General features: G+C 32.6%; 1 protein-coding gene across 1 annotated transcript in view; it reads right to left on the reverse strand.

Moving 5' to 3' along the window:
- The window catches only part of LOC118201397 (uncharacterized), a 524,295-nt gene that overhangs the window by 127,637 nt on the left and 380,182 nt on the right, over nucleotides 1-16,476 (reverse strand). Inside the window, exons 2-3 of the mRNA XM_085820601.1 lie at nucleotides 9,369-9,460; nucleotides 6,275-6,458 (exon numbers count right to left, since the gene is read on the reverse strand). Coding sequence (XP_085676727.1) covers nucleotides 6,275-6,458; nucleotides 9,369-9,460 — 276 coding nt within the window. The remainder of the gene's footprint in view (nucleotides 1-6,274; nucleotides 6,459-9,368; nucleotides 9,461-16,476) is intronic.

Here is a 16,476-nt window from a genome sequence, read left to right on the forward strand (position 1 = left end):
TTTGTTCGTTCACTATAAACGGCGTATCAGTTTTAAATTGCTGCCACTAAATATTAAATATATCTCTGTATTTTTTAAAGAAATTAAATAATGAAGGATCTGTATGCATGTATGTATATTCCTCGCACTGTAGAAATCGACAGTACCCAGAGCCATCCAGTTTTGAATAAAAACTTAACGATTTGAAAACAAGCAGTGGTAGCATTCTACGGAATAAAACATTTTCAGCGCTGTATTCAAAAAATATATCGAAAATTCTAAAGATATGCTGTTTTTAAATATTTTATGATTTTACAGGGCGTAAATGTGAAGAACGTGATATTTAATAAATGAAACTAATGCATAAAAAGCTAACTGAATTTTTTATGATTTTTTTAACAAAAGGTGAATATCGGTATGATGATCCGAGAAAAGACTGAACTGAGAAGATACTTAACACTGCATCAGGAATTTTAAACATATGCTGCTGTGAAACTTTTTAAAAAGTTGTGATTTTGTTATTGAACTGTATCTGGGGTAAGTGCGAAGAAACCGATATCAAGGGAATGTTAAAATAATCCTTTTCCTCCCTTCAAATACCTTTTAACCATTGAAACAAATAAAGATTATAAAACTTGATAACAGGAAGAAAAGGAACATAATTTTGATTTTTATTATTTTTTAAACTCTGAAAAATAATGAAACTGCCACTTCACAAAAGATAAATAGTTTGCATAAGCAATATAGGAGGCGCTATACCCTCCTCTCCCACTGAAAACAATTAGAATATATAATCTTTTAAATGAGGCGGAAACCAGACAGTTCTTCCACTACGTTTAGTAGTATAGAGACCGTTCTCACGCCAGATTGTCTCCGGAGGTTTAACATTGTGGGGGTGAGCATGCATCATCGTTGGACACAGAAATTTCCAATGACTGCTGTTTGTTGACATTTAGGGTAAAACATGAATTAATTCTGTCAATTGATGTTCTTTTGGTAGTTCTAATAATTTTTATATCGAAGTAATTTAATGCTCGGTGTTTCACAACGTAAGGACCAAAGTAACCGGATCTAAAAATGAAGTGATCTGAATGCTTTACATTAAGAAGCTTGGTAACAAACTTTCCTGGTAAAGAGAGGGGACTTCCATAAAGGAGTACATCTGAAGACTATCACATAGCTTCTTTCACAGCAATGCGTAAGACAAAAAGAACAAATGTTAAAGCATCCACTCAACACTTCTTTTGCAGTAAGTAGCCCTTCAGGCTAGCTTTTGTAGTTCCGTGCTGCTGTTCAATTGATTCACTCGATTGTGGGTGGTACGTACTAGTCCTAGTGTTCTGGAAGCTAACATATTTGCTCAAATATAAGAAATGTTGACTTTCAAATTTTCGTCCTTCAGCAGAAGTAACATCATAAGGCGTTCGGAAACGATATATCTAGATTGAAATCATGCCTTTTGCAACTGTTTCTGCTGAATGATTTGTTACAGGAAATGCTTCAACCCATCTTGAAAAACGGTTTGTCATCCTTAATAAATATTTGAAGCCTTGGTTTGTAGATACGTGCCCAACAATATCAATGTGGACGTGCTGAAAACGTTCGGATGTAACTTTAAAATCTATTAGTGCAGTTTGTATATATCGTTGAACTTTAGACTGTTGACATTTTAGACATGACCGACACCATAACTGACAACGTTTATTGATATTTGGTCAAATAAATCTTTGTGTGAGTATTTTTCTCGTACTTTTAATCCCTAGACATGACAGAGTATGGATAGATGAAAAATATCCGTCGATGAAAATTTTAGGGAATGTATGAGACCAGACTAGAAGAGAAACACGTTAATGTGACAATCAAAATCGTAAAAACAACCTTGTATTTAGCGTAAGTATATTGAAAGACTCAATCGATTTCGAGGGCAGCTAAAGGTCCCTCCTCATCAGGAGAAAGAAATGCCCAGAAAGAAGAAAAATAAAGGGGAAGGAGTCTCAGAAACACGTGGTCCTTATCAGCACTGCACGTGGTTATAACCGGATTTTTAGAGCCAGGCTATCTGATCAAACATGTAACACAAAGGACAAGAAAAATTAGCGAAGTTAAAAATAGAGAGCGAGGGGTAACTGTACCTTCACGCTCAAAATCTGAACTTCAAATAATGGAAAGCAACCACTGAACGGATTTTTATACCCTCTGATAGTACCAAACGCGAGGAGTTCAGTGGTTGCTTTCCATTATTCGAAGTTCAGATTTTGAGCGTGAAGGTGCAGTTGCCCCTCGCTCCCTATTTTTAACTTCGCTAATTTTTCTTGTCCTTTGTGTTACATGTTTGATCAGATAGCCTGGCTCAGTAAAAGTAGGCGGCCAGTGTAACTCTGATTAAAAATCCGGTTATAACCACGTGCAGTGCTGATAAGGACCACGTGTTTCTGAGACTCCTTCTCCTTTATTTTTCTTCTTTCTAGGCATTTCTTTCTCCTGATGAGGAGGGACCGTTAGCTGCCCTCGAAATCGATTGAGTGTTTCAATATACTTACGCTAAATACAAGGTTGTTTTTACGATTTTGAATGCATGAGACGTTACTATTATTGCAAATATCAAATTAGATTGATTGCTCGCGCCAGGAATGACAATCTGAATTATTTTCAGCCTTAGATTATTTTTCAATCTTGTTAAATCCTTGTCTTCTTTATTCGGGTATAGTTGCCTAATCAATTGGAAACTCTGTAGAATAGCTTTTGAAGCAACTCGTTGCAATCCTTTCCCCATATAGCGGAAGAACGGGCGTAAATTTCTCTACGTTTCTGAGTAGCGAAGGTGAAGTCTACTGGATACGTCACAACGCTAACCTTGGATTACTAATCAATTGATTTTCATTAGTATTGAGTATATAAAATTAAAATAAAGCACTTTTTATAAGTGCTTCTGGAGCAGTACACAATTTGTTGTTCCTTTCGAAATCATAGAAACTGTAAAAAAAGGCAAAAATATCAACAATCGATAATCCTTTACAGAATAAAAGTTTCTCCGTTCCAACTAAATCCATCTACACAATAAAATTCTTATTTTCTGCACTTTTCTCTCCTTTTCGCTTTTTATTTTTCTCAATTTTTTTAAATAGAATAAGAATAGCGTATTATTTTAGGAAACATTTCTTACAGTTCTCAATATAAATAGTATCGAAACTTCAATTTAATACTCTTACATTAAACTGAAATGTTATTTGGAGGCCAAAATGAAAAATAAAAGAAAACAAAATATATATATATAAGAAAAGTTTCATTTTAATGAAAAAGCTGTCTTTCGCTTTCAAATTATTTTGTCTAAGTCTGTTGTTATAATACTGCATCAATATATGTTAAAGCCATTTTTGAGGTGATTTCGTCTGCCTCATGAAAGTGATACTAAAATAAGTTAATTATTCACAATGTATTAATACAACGTTATCAAACGGTAAATTTACGAAAACAACGGATTATAAATACGGATTTCTAAATTGGTGAAAGGAAGTACAAAAGTATGGATCGTAATGTTTATATGCGTAGCGAAATCCTTTATATTTATTTTAAGATTTCAATTTCCTGTATTAAATAGTTTCAGCTGCCAAAAGTTTCGTTAATTTGAGGCGTAATATGAATTTTTAACTTTTGGTCTCACATATTCGCGTGTTATACCTTTAGAATAATAGAAAGAAAATATTGGTTAGAAAATACAGTTTTCATTTGTAAGTTTATTTTAACTAACCCAATTATCTTATTATTTTAGCTTTCCTATAACTTCTGATTTAGTCATCTTTCATCAGAATGCAAATTAGTTGAAATTATAAATAAGCTTCTAGTTGCTAAATTTTTGCGAGAGACCATTTGGCCGTTCGTTACTCTACTTTAAATTTTGTGCTATTGCAATGTAGCTTGCCAGCAAAAGCTTTTGCTGGCTGATATATTTAGCGAACGCTTATTCAGAGGTGAACCAAGGTTTAGGCTTGTTAAATTTATATTCTGATTTTGATAAAATTCGAAGAAATTCTTTACGCATAAGAACAGCAAACAGATGGGACGAAAAGTCATTTGACGTCTTTAAGTTATCTTTGTAATTTTATAGTTTAAAACGTAAGCATATGCAATTATTCCAAGTCACGACCTCCTTGATAATTTCGCTAAGAAATCTTGCTTATACTTTGCAGCCTTCAACTGTCATTAATCAGGATCAAATCAGTAATTTTATTGTAAAATAGGGCAAAATTCGCTGAGCGGTAGTGAATTTTTGCGTATTTTCCAAAAATATTAGAATCTATTCTTGAAACATTGTGCAATTTTCCGAAATGTTCGTGGCCTTGGAAATAGGGATCCATTTCTGTTGAATTTAATAACGAGTTTCGCAAAATGAATATACAACTAAATGAACACAAAAATTTTGCTTTGCACCAACACACAAAAAATACAAACCCAGCTGATCGTGACATCTTTTAAATTCTAATTCTCTTCATTGCCAATTTTAAAAACATTCTGTGAAACACATACAATATTGCCCTTTATTGTCGGATGATTATTCAAAATGTATAATATAATTCTAATGCATATGAGTTTGGCAACATAATCAACGCCAATATTGGAACCTAGATGTCCATCGAAGTGGAATGAGACTAAATACAGCGTCTACATCAAGTCATTTATGCGACTTTTATTTTCGCAGTTATTTGTTGCAAATATATTCTTTCAAAAATAAAAATCTTTTGAATTAGAAAGTTATTCATATTATGCCATTTTAAAATTTAAATTTTATTTTACCGTTTACGCAAGGATAAAATTTTACTAATATAATCATGTGGATTCTGGGTGGGCGAACGAAATTTTAAATTTCATAGTTTATACAAAGTTTAACATTCATGCATTCACATTATAACATCTAAACATGCTATAATATGAATGTATGCTTCTTTAAACAATCGTGTTAATTGTAGGTATATGTGTACAATCAATTATTTCAAATTAAAGGCCGCCAAAAAGTGCTTTCAAATACCCTATATATATTTAATATCTAGTAACAAATAATTAAATGTGAGTACATGCATAATTTCTTGCTTAACTGACACGTCTTTAATATCAGAAAAAGGAATTGGATGATTAAAAGTTGTAGGTAAATTTGGATTGAAATTTGAATTATTAACCTGTTGTAGTTAATAATCGAAATTCCAATCCGAATATACCCACAACTTTTAAAGAAATTATATCAGAACCGTTTCTGTTTTTCATCAACAAAGGGCAGCAGCGGCTGTGATTTCTTTTGTTGGAAAACTTTCTCGAATTTTCTAGTGTATTTTTTTCGTGGATATCGCATGAGCACCGACTTTCTGTTTCTTCATTTTGACTCCTGCAGCTGAAGAAGAAAGTTTCGTTGTCAGGCTTTCAAAAATGGCACTAAAAATCACTAATTCCAATTGTCTGAACTTTTTTGTAAAACGTAACTCAGTTAAAAGCATTTTGTGACGTTTAGTTAAGCTCGAAATTTAATGAACATAATACTGGAAATAAGCATGTTTCTCAGAAGTTCAATGGGCTTAAAAGTCTGTTAAATAGAGAGTGATGTTTTCTCCGTTCCAAAGAGCATGCTTCAGAGAAGCGTTTGTGATTACAGATAAGCGTATTGAAATGTTCAACAGTCTTTAGTTTCAAGCAAAGCAAATGTTGATTGATTTCTCACAGAAGAGTTAGGTAAAAATATCAATAATTTTCTTTATAGAATCGTTTCAAATCCATGTAACTTACATACTTTTAAAACACAAGTCATTCTAAAAATAAAATAACTCTATGAAAAAAAAAGCTTGAATTGTATTAACTTTAATTACTTTTTAAATAAACAGCACTGAAGTCTTCATTTTTTCTCTCAGTTGGAATTCCTGGTAGAGTATAAGTTTGGGTTTTTTCATATATAAAATTCCTTTTTAAATGAATATTATTGTAAGTGTAATCCAATTAAAAAGGAAATGGATAATATAAATTGGAAAATAAGTAATCATGGCTTATATTTGGGATTTAAAATGCACACAAAAAGTTTTACTTTCACACAAAGTGCATTTAAACACTTTACTTTACTTCACTCAGACAAAATAAGAATTAAAGCATCCTTTTTTACTCCACCATTGAAAAGGGGAGATATTATTGTTTAAAAGTTTTCTCTGCATGTACTTCATTGCGTTAGAAGCTCCTTACACTTTATATGTAATCATACTATATTACAAATATACCGGAGGCTCTTAAAAATGACATAAAAGTATGGAAGAAGCAGACTCACCTTCTGCTGTAATAGCTCTTGACCTTACAAGATCCGACTTGTTGCCCACCAGTATAACTGCTTTGTTCATTGTGCAACCCTTTTCACGAAGTTTAAATAAATAGTCTACAGCCTTTTCGAAGGAACAGCGATCTGTTATTGAATATACCACGACATAGGCATCTGAATCCAATTGTTCATCACTCTGTGAACAAATAGGTGAAAGTAAGTAAATAAGCTAATGCAGAAATCATACAATTAAAGAAATAGGAATGATTTAATGGCAATAAATTAATGTTTTAATAATTAGAATCTTTATTTAAATATTTAACTATGTTTGTCTAATTGATGTACTTTAAGTATATTTTAATTTATAATACTCTCCGTTAATAGTTTGCATGAGCGTTTGTAATAAAAAATGTTTGTAATACCCATATATTACACTCACGAACATTGAAAATACTGCACTAAGAAGGAAGAAAGGCACAATCGCAAAACTTCGCAAACAAAAAAAGTGTAAAATCCAATATGTAAAGGATCTAAGTTTGGTGCCAGTGCGCATGACCATACACCCTACAGTGAAGCTGCAATTAGAAATGGGATCTCACAGTTAATCGAGTTTGGGAAAGGCAAGATCATCGGCAGGAAAACCACAGGCTGTTTGTCACGCCGAGTTACTCGCCAGGTTGTCTTTTGGAGTGTGCCATATTTTGGGAGTAGTGGACACGAGATTGTACCCACGTGCGGAGAACTGGTCTGATGCGGCCAAGAAGACGACGAGGCGAGAGAATCGAAGGATCGTGCGACAAGCGTTCGTGCATCCCACAGTGACTCGTTCCAAGATACTGTTAGATGTATTGTTGCCAGTTGTTCCATAAACCATTTCCAGACGCCTTATGAATGCGAATCTGGAATCCAAGAGCACTTTTCGTGTACTGGCTCTAGCATCGAAATATCAGTGACTCCGTCTACAGAGGTGCCGCGCCAGAGCGACGGGGAATGCCACAGATTGGCAAAACATGGTACATAATGATGAAACCCGGTTCGTTCTGGGGACGCTCTAGGAACGGTACAATTCGATCCAAGCTGTCGTGCGGCACACTGCCCGCGACTAAATGGTAATGGTCTGTCGGGGAGGTACAGAATTTGATAGCTGGTCCGCTCTAATTCTGGTAATTGTCTTCCAGGAGCAATTTTTCAGCAAGATAATGGTCGTCCGCATACAGCTCAAGATGCTTCCTACGTCATGCTGAAACTCTTCCATGGCCAGCCTGCTCCTCGGACATGTCCTCTACAGAACATGTGTGAGACCATCTGAAACGCCAGCTACCGCCGTGTCACATTGTACATGATTTGAAGGTGGGTGTTCACGATTTATGAGCCGATCTGCCTCAAGACAAAATCAGACGTCTAATCATCTAAATGCCGGAGCGTATTGTGGCACTGCAGCAGGAGGCGCTTCGACGCGCTAGTGAAGTCGCTCTATATCTGTCTAATTGTACACACTGTATTCGTTAAATGGTCTTAATTTTGGGACCAAGTGAACATCTCACCAGCATTGCTATGCGTATTAAATTTCATTTCAGTCCAATGCTCTCTTCTTAATGCGCTATTTTCAATGTTCTTGAATGTATACACTCTGATACATAATTAATTATTTTATGAACTCTTTCATGCGTGACAAGGCGCAGAAATATGATTATTACATTACTGCGCCCGAAGCGACTAATACATTTAATCAAGCGAATTCCTTAAACTGCATTTTCAGCTAAAACGTGATAATGCGAGTGAAGTCAAATCTTTTAAGTTTTTTCCTAGTTTTCAATTACTGTTTTCTTATTTTTTATTAAAAAATAAAAAGCAGTCCTATCTTAAACTGTGTACAATTTCATGTGTTATCATTTTAAAAATTCAGCTTTGGATCTTTTGCTAGAATATTCTTCCATAAACTGAAGTTCTTTTTCATATTCTTATGCTTAGTAAACAGAAAACAGCAACAAATTTAGCTGTTATTTTTGAGGAAAAGCCAGTTAATTGAATAACAGGAAAAATTAATCAAGTTTTTCAATAAAATGCGTTTTTAAATTTGGATAAAATTTAATCAGCGTCATCTCAGACTAATAACAAGATCAAAGGAACGACATTTTTAACATTTTACATTACATATTTTCTAAGAATAAAATTACTTTAAGAAATGGTTTTAAAATAAGCAAAAAACAAGAAATCAGACTTAAAGGGCATGGGTACCAACGCAAATATTTCAGCTAATTTTATACCATTAAATAACTACCATTAAATTAATACTAATAACCTGTGAATTCAAATTAGAGCATCACATGTTTATTAAGTTAAGATTTTCATAAAAGAATGTTGAGCATTATAGGAATATACTGTTTAGTTTGTCCTTAAAGAGGTGTTCCAAATGCGTTAGGTGTATTTTATTTTATCATGGCCTTATCAACATATAACCGAATTGTAAGCATTGCAGTATCTATAAATATTTTATGAGGGTAATTTTAAGAGAGGTTGATCTGAACATAATAGATTTTTATAAAAATACTGCATTTACTCGAATAACCTCCCTTTTTTATACTATATATATATTCTAAAATTTTGTAAGTCTCAAAATTAGGTATTTTAATAAATGAAACTGCAAAATGAGAAGAAGAAGTTTAATTGTCCTGTTATATAAAATAACTATATTGATTAAGTACTAAACAAAACACAGTTAATTACCGTAAACTGCATAACTATTACAATAAACACGGTGAATAATTTCGAGTTAGGCCTGCATTCCCGATATCAGTTGCTGTTATACCTGGAAACAAATATGTAATAATGTATCATTAATTTTTCTTGAACTCTGTTTTAATGCCGTGGTAAAATATTGCATTTAATTAGGTAGTCCGCCTTTTGTTGCAGTCACAAACAAATGAATTCTAATCAGGATCATGATCATTAAATATTCACGCTTAGCATTCTACAGCATTATTTATCAAATTTTAATAAGTGAGGGAAATCTTACATTCGAGAGCCTCTTATATTTCAGTAAATACCTCATTTTATGCATTTTACTCGATATTTATACATTTGAATAACAAAATATATTACCTACCGGTGTCTCAGCTATCGTGGGTGGGTCAATGAAACTAATCTCGTATTCCTCATCATCTAAAAGGACAAAGACGCTTTTCTCTGTATCTTCCTCTGTGAAAAAAGAAATAAAAATGATTGTACGTTAAGGAAAATTACAATTTATGTAAAAAAAACTTAACTTTGTTGCATTAGAATTTCTTGTATTTTTGAAAAACATAATATGTATGCAGATAATAAATTGTCATAACGTTATTTGATGGTCACAGTAATTTGTGTATTTATTAATAAAATAAATGACAGTTATCTAATAACTATTTTACCACATCTTCTGTCTTAAAACTTACATAAATTTCGTTTATTGAACAGAAATGTCGAGACAAGAATATTGTCTGTCCAAAGCCCTTTTCACGATTTGTCGGAAGATGTGCCCACCTAAACTTTTCGTATACTCTCAGAGTACACTAAAACATTTCGAAATATGCCTTGACTGCTCAAAGAAACTAAAACTGATCTTCACAAACTTTCAAAACTGGTTTTTCTTCTTAACCTCTGTTAAAACCAAAAGCAGAAAACAGATGACTTGATGACTGTAACTTTATAGAGTAACTATAATCATTAATGAACTGCGCAATGGTAAATAAGTGTACCGATCTTACTGATTCTACAGCCTACTGATTAAGATTTAAAGGATGTGTTACACAATTTATGCCATATTTTTATCAACTTAGATAATTTATGAATACATGATTTAACATGTGTATGAATATTCATTGTTATACTTCAAAGTTTTTCTATCTCTTCATGAGGTACTCTAGAAGTATACACATTTCCAAAAGAAACACGAGACGTATGCATTTGAAAAAAAGTGTTTTAAGCAATAGAAGTTTTTATCGTACTTGGGAAGCAAACAGTTATTTTCAAATATTTGTCAGCTTACAATCGATAAAATGTTTCTTATTTTAGGGAAGCATTTTGTTAGATTTTGTTTAAAATACATTAAGGATATTTCGTTTGGTTTGGTTTAAGATTTTATATCTATTGGAAAGCAGACAATTTAGTCTTGTTACTTTCAATGTCACGAATGCCTTTTGTCAGGTTTTGGGAACGAATTGCAATTTTAAAAAACATTCAGTAAGAGTACTGATCTAACAAACAATTAAACATTCGTTTGTTTCTAAACAGATTAATCCGAACTAAATGAGAAATTCTCAAAATTTGAATCAAGAAGAAACTATTACCAGAGCAAATCAGTTCCTTGGGAAAGTTTTTCCAGTCCTTATGAAGCCAAATCAGTAAGTGTCTACCATAATTCATTTGTAAATATTCTTTGACCGAAAGCATCAACTCTTTACAACAACAGGGGGGAACATACTTTATATTCTTCGAGCAGCACATTGTGGTCATATTGAAGTGTATTACTATAAAATTCTTTGATGTGCTAAATAAAATTTAGTCTTTTTTATCTGTCGCTTATTATGTATCTTTTAAAGCATATCTTTATCCGGTGAATAAATTATGAACACACTGTATGTTTTCGTATTACAGAAAATTTTAGGTATTATTCAGAAAAACAATTTTGAATAAAATGTAGAAAGTTTAAAAACTTTCATTCTGCATTTAGAAGCATTTATTATTGTTCTTATCACGTAGATTACTATTACTTCCGAGATTAGAACTACTCTTACGAGGTATTGAGGGAACTGGTTTTAAAACATGTAGGGCGTACGGTTTTACAAATACTATATTCTTTGAGATATTTCTTTTCAATCTCTTTTTATAACTTCTTGTCTGAAAACTAATACTTCAGTTCCATTTGCAACAATATATTCTAAGGATTTTTAATCCTGCAGTAAATAATTTTGCTTTCGTGTTGCATGATTGATCTTATTTGGGTATGTTGATTGCAAAATTTTCCGCTCCAAAATACTAAATATAACGGTGAATGTTTGTTGTGTTGATTATGAATTTTCGCACTTATTAAAAGTTTTTAATACAAGAAAAACGCATTTAAGCTGTAGAGCCCTTTAGAATTTTTTTTTTTTATGTTAGGAAACTGAAGACAATGATAAATAATGTTGTACAATGCCTCGTCGGGATTCGAACACTGGCCCTCCCGCGTCTATTTACGCCATAAAGCATGCACAAAGGAGGGGGAAAATAGCGTATAACGTATATAAACTAAGCCATCCCAAATGCCATCAGGAAAGCATTAGAAAGACACATTTGATATTAGAAACACATAATGTATAAAAACAAGCTTTTCTTTTTCGGAGCTATACAAAATATAACGCTTGCTGAAGTTCAATACTGACATGCTTGATGCTGAAGTAACAAGTAAATATTAAGAAAAATTACAAAATGATGTAAATATTTTAAGTTTTCAAAATTTCGTCTTGAACTCTTTATAATAATAACTGAAAATTTGGAAATATGAGACACACAGCTATGAAAAGACCAAATCCATATGTGTGGCCATTCTTCTTTATTAAATACTGCTGAGGATTAACTGAGACATTTAATTTACATATATCTTATAAATAAATTCATTTTGTTGTGCCCGTTATTTCATGCATGAATTGTATTACGTCAAATTCTAGTTCAATACTTTGAGATTTCAATTTAGTTAATAATTCGAAGCCTTTCAACAAAAATTATGAAAAGCTATTATTTTGCTCTTTTACCTACTTTTTTGCTTAAGTTTCTCTTTCATGTTTAGCTTTCGATTTCGTATTATTTCCATTGTGCTTTTGAAATGTTAAATGTCTAGTTTTCCCGTCTTCGATTTTAGAAACTTTCAGTGCCTTTGTGTTTTATTTGAGAACTTTTGGAACCTTTCTTTTTTATCCGGGGAAAATAAATAGAAAGCCAGAGAGTAAATAAGCAAATGCCTGTAATTACGAAACAAAGTGAAAATTGAATAGTGCTGCAGCAATGTCTATATTTATCATGTTTCAAAAAAGTGTTGTAAATTACTTTTGAGTAAAAAGATATTTCAATTTTTTTTCTAAAGCCTCTTAAGAAATTATGTAAACAAAACCCAAATATCATGAAATAGTACAGTGATCGTTTAATTACAGTGGATTATGTTAACTGAAAATTTATGCAACATAATGTTCAAAGCATTATAAATGCTAAAATAGGGTGTCATTTTTAGAAAGGAGATTTGCCATTCATTTTTGCGGATTAAACCATGTAGTCATATCATTAAGCAATAAGCCTTTTATCAATTTAAAATTTAAGTTTTTAAAGTACACTTCATTATTCAAATTATTTTCTTTTCTTTAATAAAATGCTGCGTCTGTTTTCTACTAATGTTTTTTTTATCGATATGAATACATAAGGTGCAATATATCGATATAAATTCTCCTTTTTATATAATTAGTGCTTTTTACTAAATGCCCAGTATCCTGCTTTATGCGAAAGAAACTTTTAATTCATTTATCTGAAAATATGAAAGCCAAATAAGTAATAAATTAACTATGTGATTTTCAGAATCATATTACTCGTTGGGCGCATTCTCTCAATAATTTACCAAAGCAGAGATTATCTAGTCTTGGGAGAGAAAGGCTATGCAGATTTTATCACTTTTAGTATCAACGCATTATTTTAAGTTTCAAGAGTTTTACAGATTAATGCAGCTATTCTGAAGTTTTGCTTCAAACGACCATGGGCTCTGAAGGTGTTTTTTTATTTTGTTTCCCATTTCTTCCACATGAGGCACTCGGAAAAATACTTTTCTTCAGCAACAAAGGTATTTATTTAGGGAGAACCAACTGGATTAACCCATTTCCAAACAAATAACAGTCTTCGAATGATAGAATATGCTCCAGAGAGAAAAGCGAACTCCGCGAAACGATAGAAGAGAATTAGAGCAAAAGTACTTTTATTTCTCTATTCTATTCGCGCATAACGTTTTGGGACCATTGTTGTTTTTATTCGGACTTTTTCGGACCTGTATTGTTATTACTCGGATTGAAACGTGAGGAAATGAAGATCTTACTCATTGGTTTAATCATCCAAAGATTCGGATCCAATCTGCATGAAATAATGTAGTCTTTCGTGGCATTTGTTGGAGAATGTGTTGGCAACTCATTTGAAGATTTTTAAATATTAGGAGTTGTTTGTAGTCAATTAGGGAATAAGGGATGAATAAGATAATTCAAATATGGCAAAACACACGAAGGTTAGCTACCTATACGAAGAGATACCTTCAAGAGAGACATTTTAAGGGAAACTGTGATCGTATTCATGCTTTTTATTGGAGAAAACTAGGAAAACACCTGTGTAGTCGTTCGTCTGGGTTTGACTCAGATCGAATTACCATTGTTCTGAAGCCAGCCAATAGGACAGCTAGAGCTCTAAGGGATTTATGTAAAATAGGAGATTACAAGCACTTGGCATTTAATTCCTCGATTGAAATTGTGAAAGGTTAGCCACCGCATTGTTTTGGATAATTCAAAATATCTGAAATTTTCACCCCATAGAATATTCTTAATTAGAGACAAAAGAAGCGTTAAATGGAGAGGAATCGAGAAAATAATGTGCATGTAGCACAAAAAGAAATCCGTCTACAATCAAAGAAACCCAAGATTTTTTTCCTCAAATACATTTGCTGACCCACCCGCGGCCGAGCGATAAAAGCCGCTGAACGCTGGTAGTTTGGTTCGGGGTTGGAGTCCTGGTGAACGGGCTAGTCACATGGACGATTTTGTGGTTTTTCCATGTGTAAGGTGGATACGAGCAAGGTTTCGTTAAAACGACCACCACAGGCATTCCTTCCTTTCCGTATAATGGCTAAGGTGGAGCACGGAACAAGTAAAAAAAAAAAAGAAAAAATAAATAAAAATACATTTACTGAAATTATAACATCCTGATGAATGTTACTAATGAAGTGTACACAAAAACTAAAGAAATTTCAATATTTTTATATGATATGGTGTTGGAAGCTTTTTTCATTTATTAGCCATATAAAATAACACGTATTGCAAGATATTGTTGAGAAGTAGACATTAAATAATTCATTTTATAAAAGTTTTGAGCAATGTATTTTTATAATATGAAAGATAAATAGAAGATTTTTAGCCTTGTCGATTGGTAACAGATTCTGATTTTTTTGTAAAGTTCTAACCAAAATACTCAGCTACACTTAAAGAAGTGTAAACATTTCAGTTTAAGAAGAGTTAAAAGAGTGACAGTAAAATAAAATAAAATAATCTATCAGAAATGGTAAATTTGTGTATTTTTTATTTAAATAATTTTAGTATTTAAAGAAATGGGCCCAAAACAATTTTTTTGGGGGGGCTGCCAAAAAGTGCTGGTATCAAGAAGACAGATGTCTGGAATACGACTGGCCTTAAGAAGCCAAGCTGGTAACCCTAGAATGAGAAAGTGGAGGAATTCACGTACAATCAATTACCTCTAGACGTAATACATCTTAGAAACACTGCATAATATGGCACGTGATGGGAATTTTATGGGATTAGTGGAGACATTATGGGAACAATTTAATTGCTAGATACAGACTCATTTTTGTAAAAACGCACCAAATAGAAATCAAATATGCTAGGACTATCTAGATCAGCGGTCGTTAACCCTTAGAACTTCATGGACCACTACATATATAGCTTTACATTTGGCGGACAACAAATATGAATTAAAAATTGGTAAATACATTTATGCAATAATAATCATAAAACTACACATATTTCGTTCACATTGAAAAATTACATGAATAATACAAAAATCTTACCTTCTTGTACAGAAAGCTTCACGTTTCCATATCACTGAAAATGAATTCACGAAAAGCAAGAACAAACCGGCAAACGCAAAGCAATATCAATAAACTGACAGTGTTATTTCACCTATTTTTAATTATTGTAAACATAAATAATCATCGCTTACTCAGCAATGGCGCCATCGACCAACAGTTAGACAAAACAAAAACGGAGACTTCCAGTGATGCAATGATAAACAAGAATGCTGATAGTTCTCATAAAAATCCATCAAGATGCCTATTGACACGGAGAAAAACTGTGTTATTAACGACCAAAATACCATATGTTTGTAATTCAAAAGGAAAGAGAATTCCAGTTCGCGCTATTATTGATAATAGCAGCATATCCATGGATGCCAACTCTCACTTTCAAATGTCTCTAGATACACTTGCAAAAGTTGCTAAAACGGCGCTAAATTCAAAAGGAATTTCGCTGGACCACCGGTTGGCGACAGCTGGAATGCATTAATAAGATAAAAGGGGAAATATAATTATTAAAGCGTATTATTTAATATTTTGTAAAACGACATTCATCAGCTTTTATTTTACTCTTAATAAGCATAACGTTCCTTGAGAGAGAAAACTAATGTAGCTTTTTTAATTTTTTCTGAGATTTTTATTTTAGTTCTACTTTTCATATAACATGTATCTTCATAATTCCATGTCTTTAAGAGCTAGTGGAAGTATTATATTAAAGTTAAATATACATACTTGCACAGAGGTTGTTTAGTTTGCTGAAAGTAATGCACTTTTCCATGCGCGTTTCGAATTTTAACAATACTGCATATTACTGTGCAGAGTAATTGCGTTTTCTAGAGCTGGAAAGTTGGAAAAACCCAGTTTGCCCTTGCCCAAAATTGAACTTGAATCATACAACTTGAATCATACTACAAATGCTCTGACCACTGAAGCCAAACGATACTTAGGAGGTATTTTGGCCTTGATCTCTCCTTCCACTTAAAAGGAGACTGTGTTAGATCACACCTTAACACTCCGTTCTCGCTGAAAAGAAGCCTAGAAGAGACAATATCCCATTTAACTATATCAAGGTGGTGACGAATAATCGTTCAACTCATTTTAAGTTTAGGTGCCACTGAAGGTTCATAACTTTCATTTGTGAGCAATCTTAAAGAACAACCATAAGAAAACTTGACCCCCCCCCAAAATAAGAACGGTGAAAAAATCAGAAAAACAGTTTTATGATACAATTTTTTTTTTTATTTATTGATTTAATCATAACTTTCTTTTTGCCTTTAGCCTAAACTAAAAGCAATAGCTCCTATCAAAATCGATCGAGAAATGAACAGTTTATATTTATAATTATTTTTAAACAAATTAATTAATCATGAATTTT

This window comes from Stegodyphus dumicola, chromosome 7, assembly GCF_044657685.1.
Source record: "Stegodyphus dumicola isolate Sdum_Otavi_A_Nest chromosome 7, ASM4465768v1".
In the NCBI taxonomy this organism is placed as follows: domain Eukaryota; kingdom Metazoa; phylum Arthropoda; class Arachnida; order Araneae; family Eresidae; genus Stegodyphus; species Stegodyphus dumicola.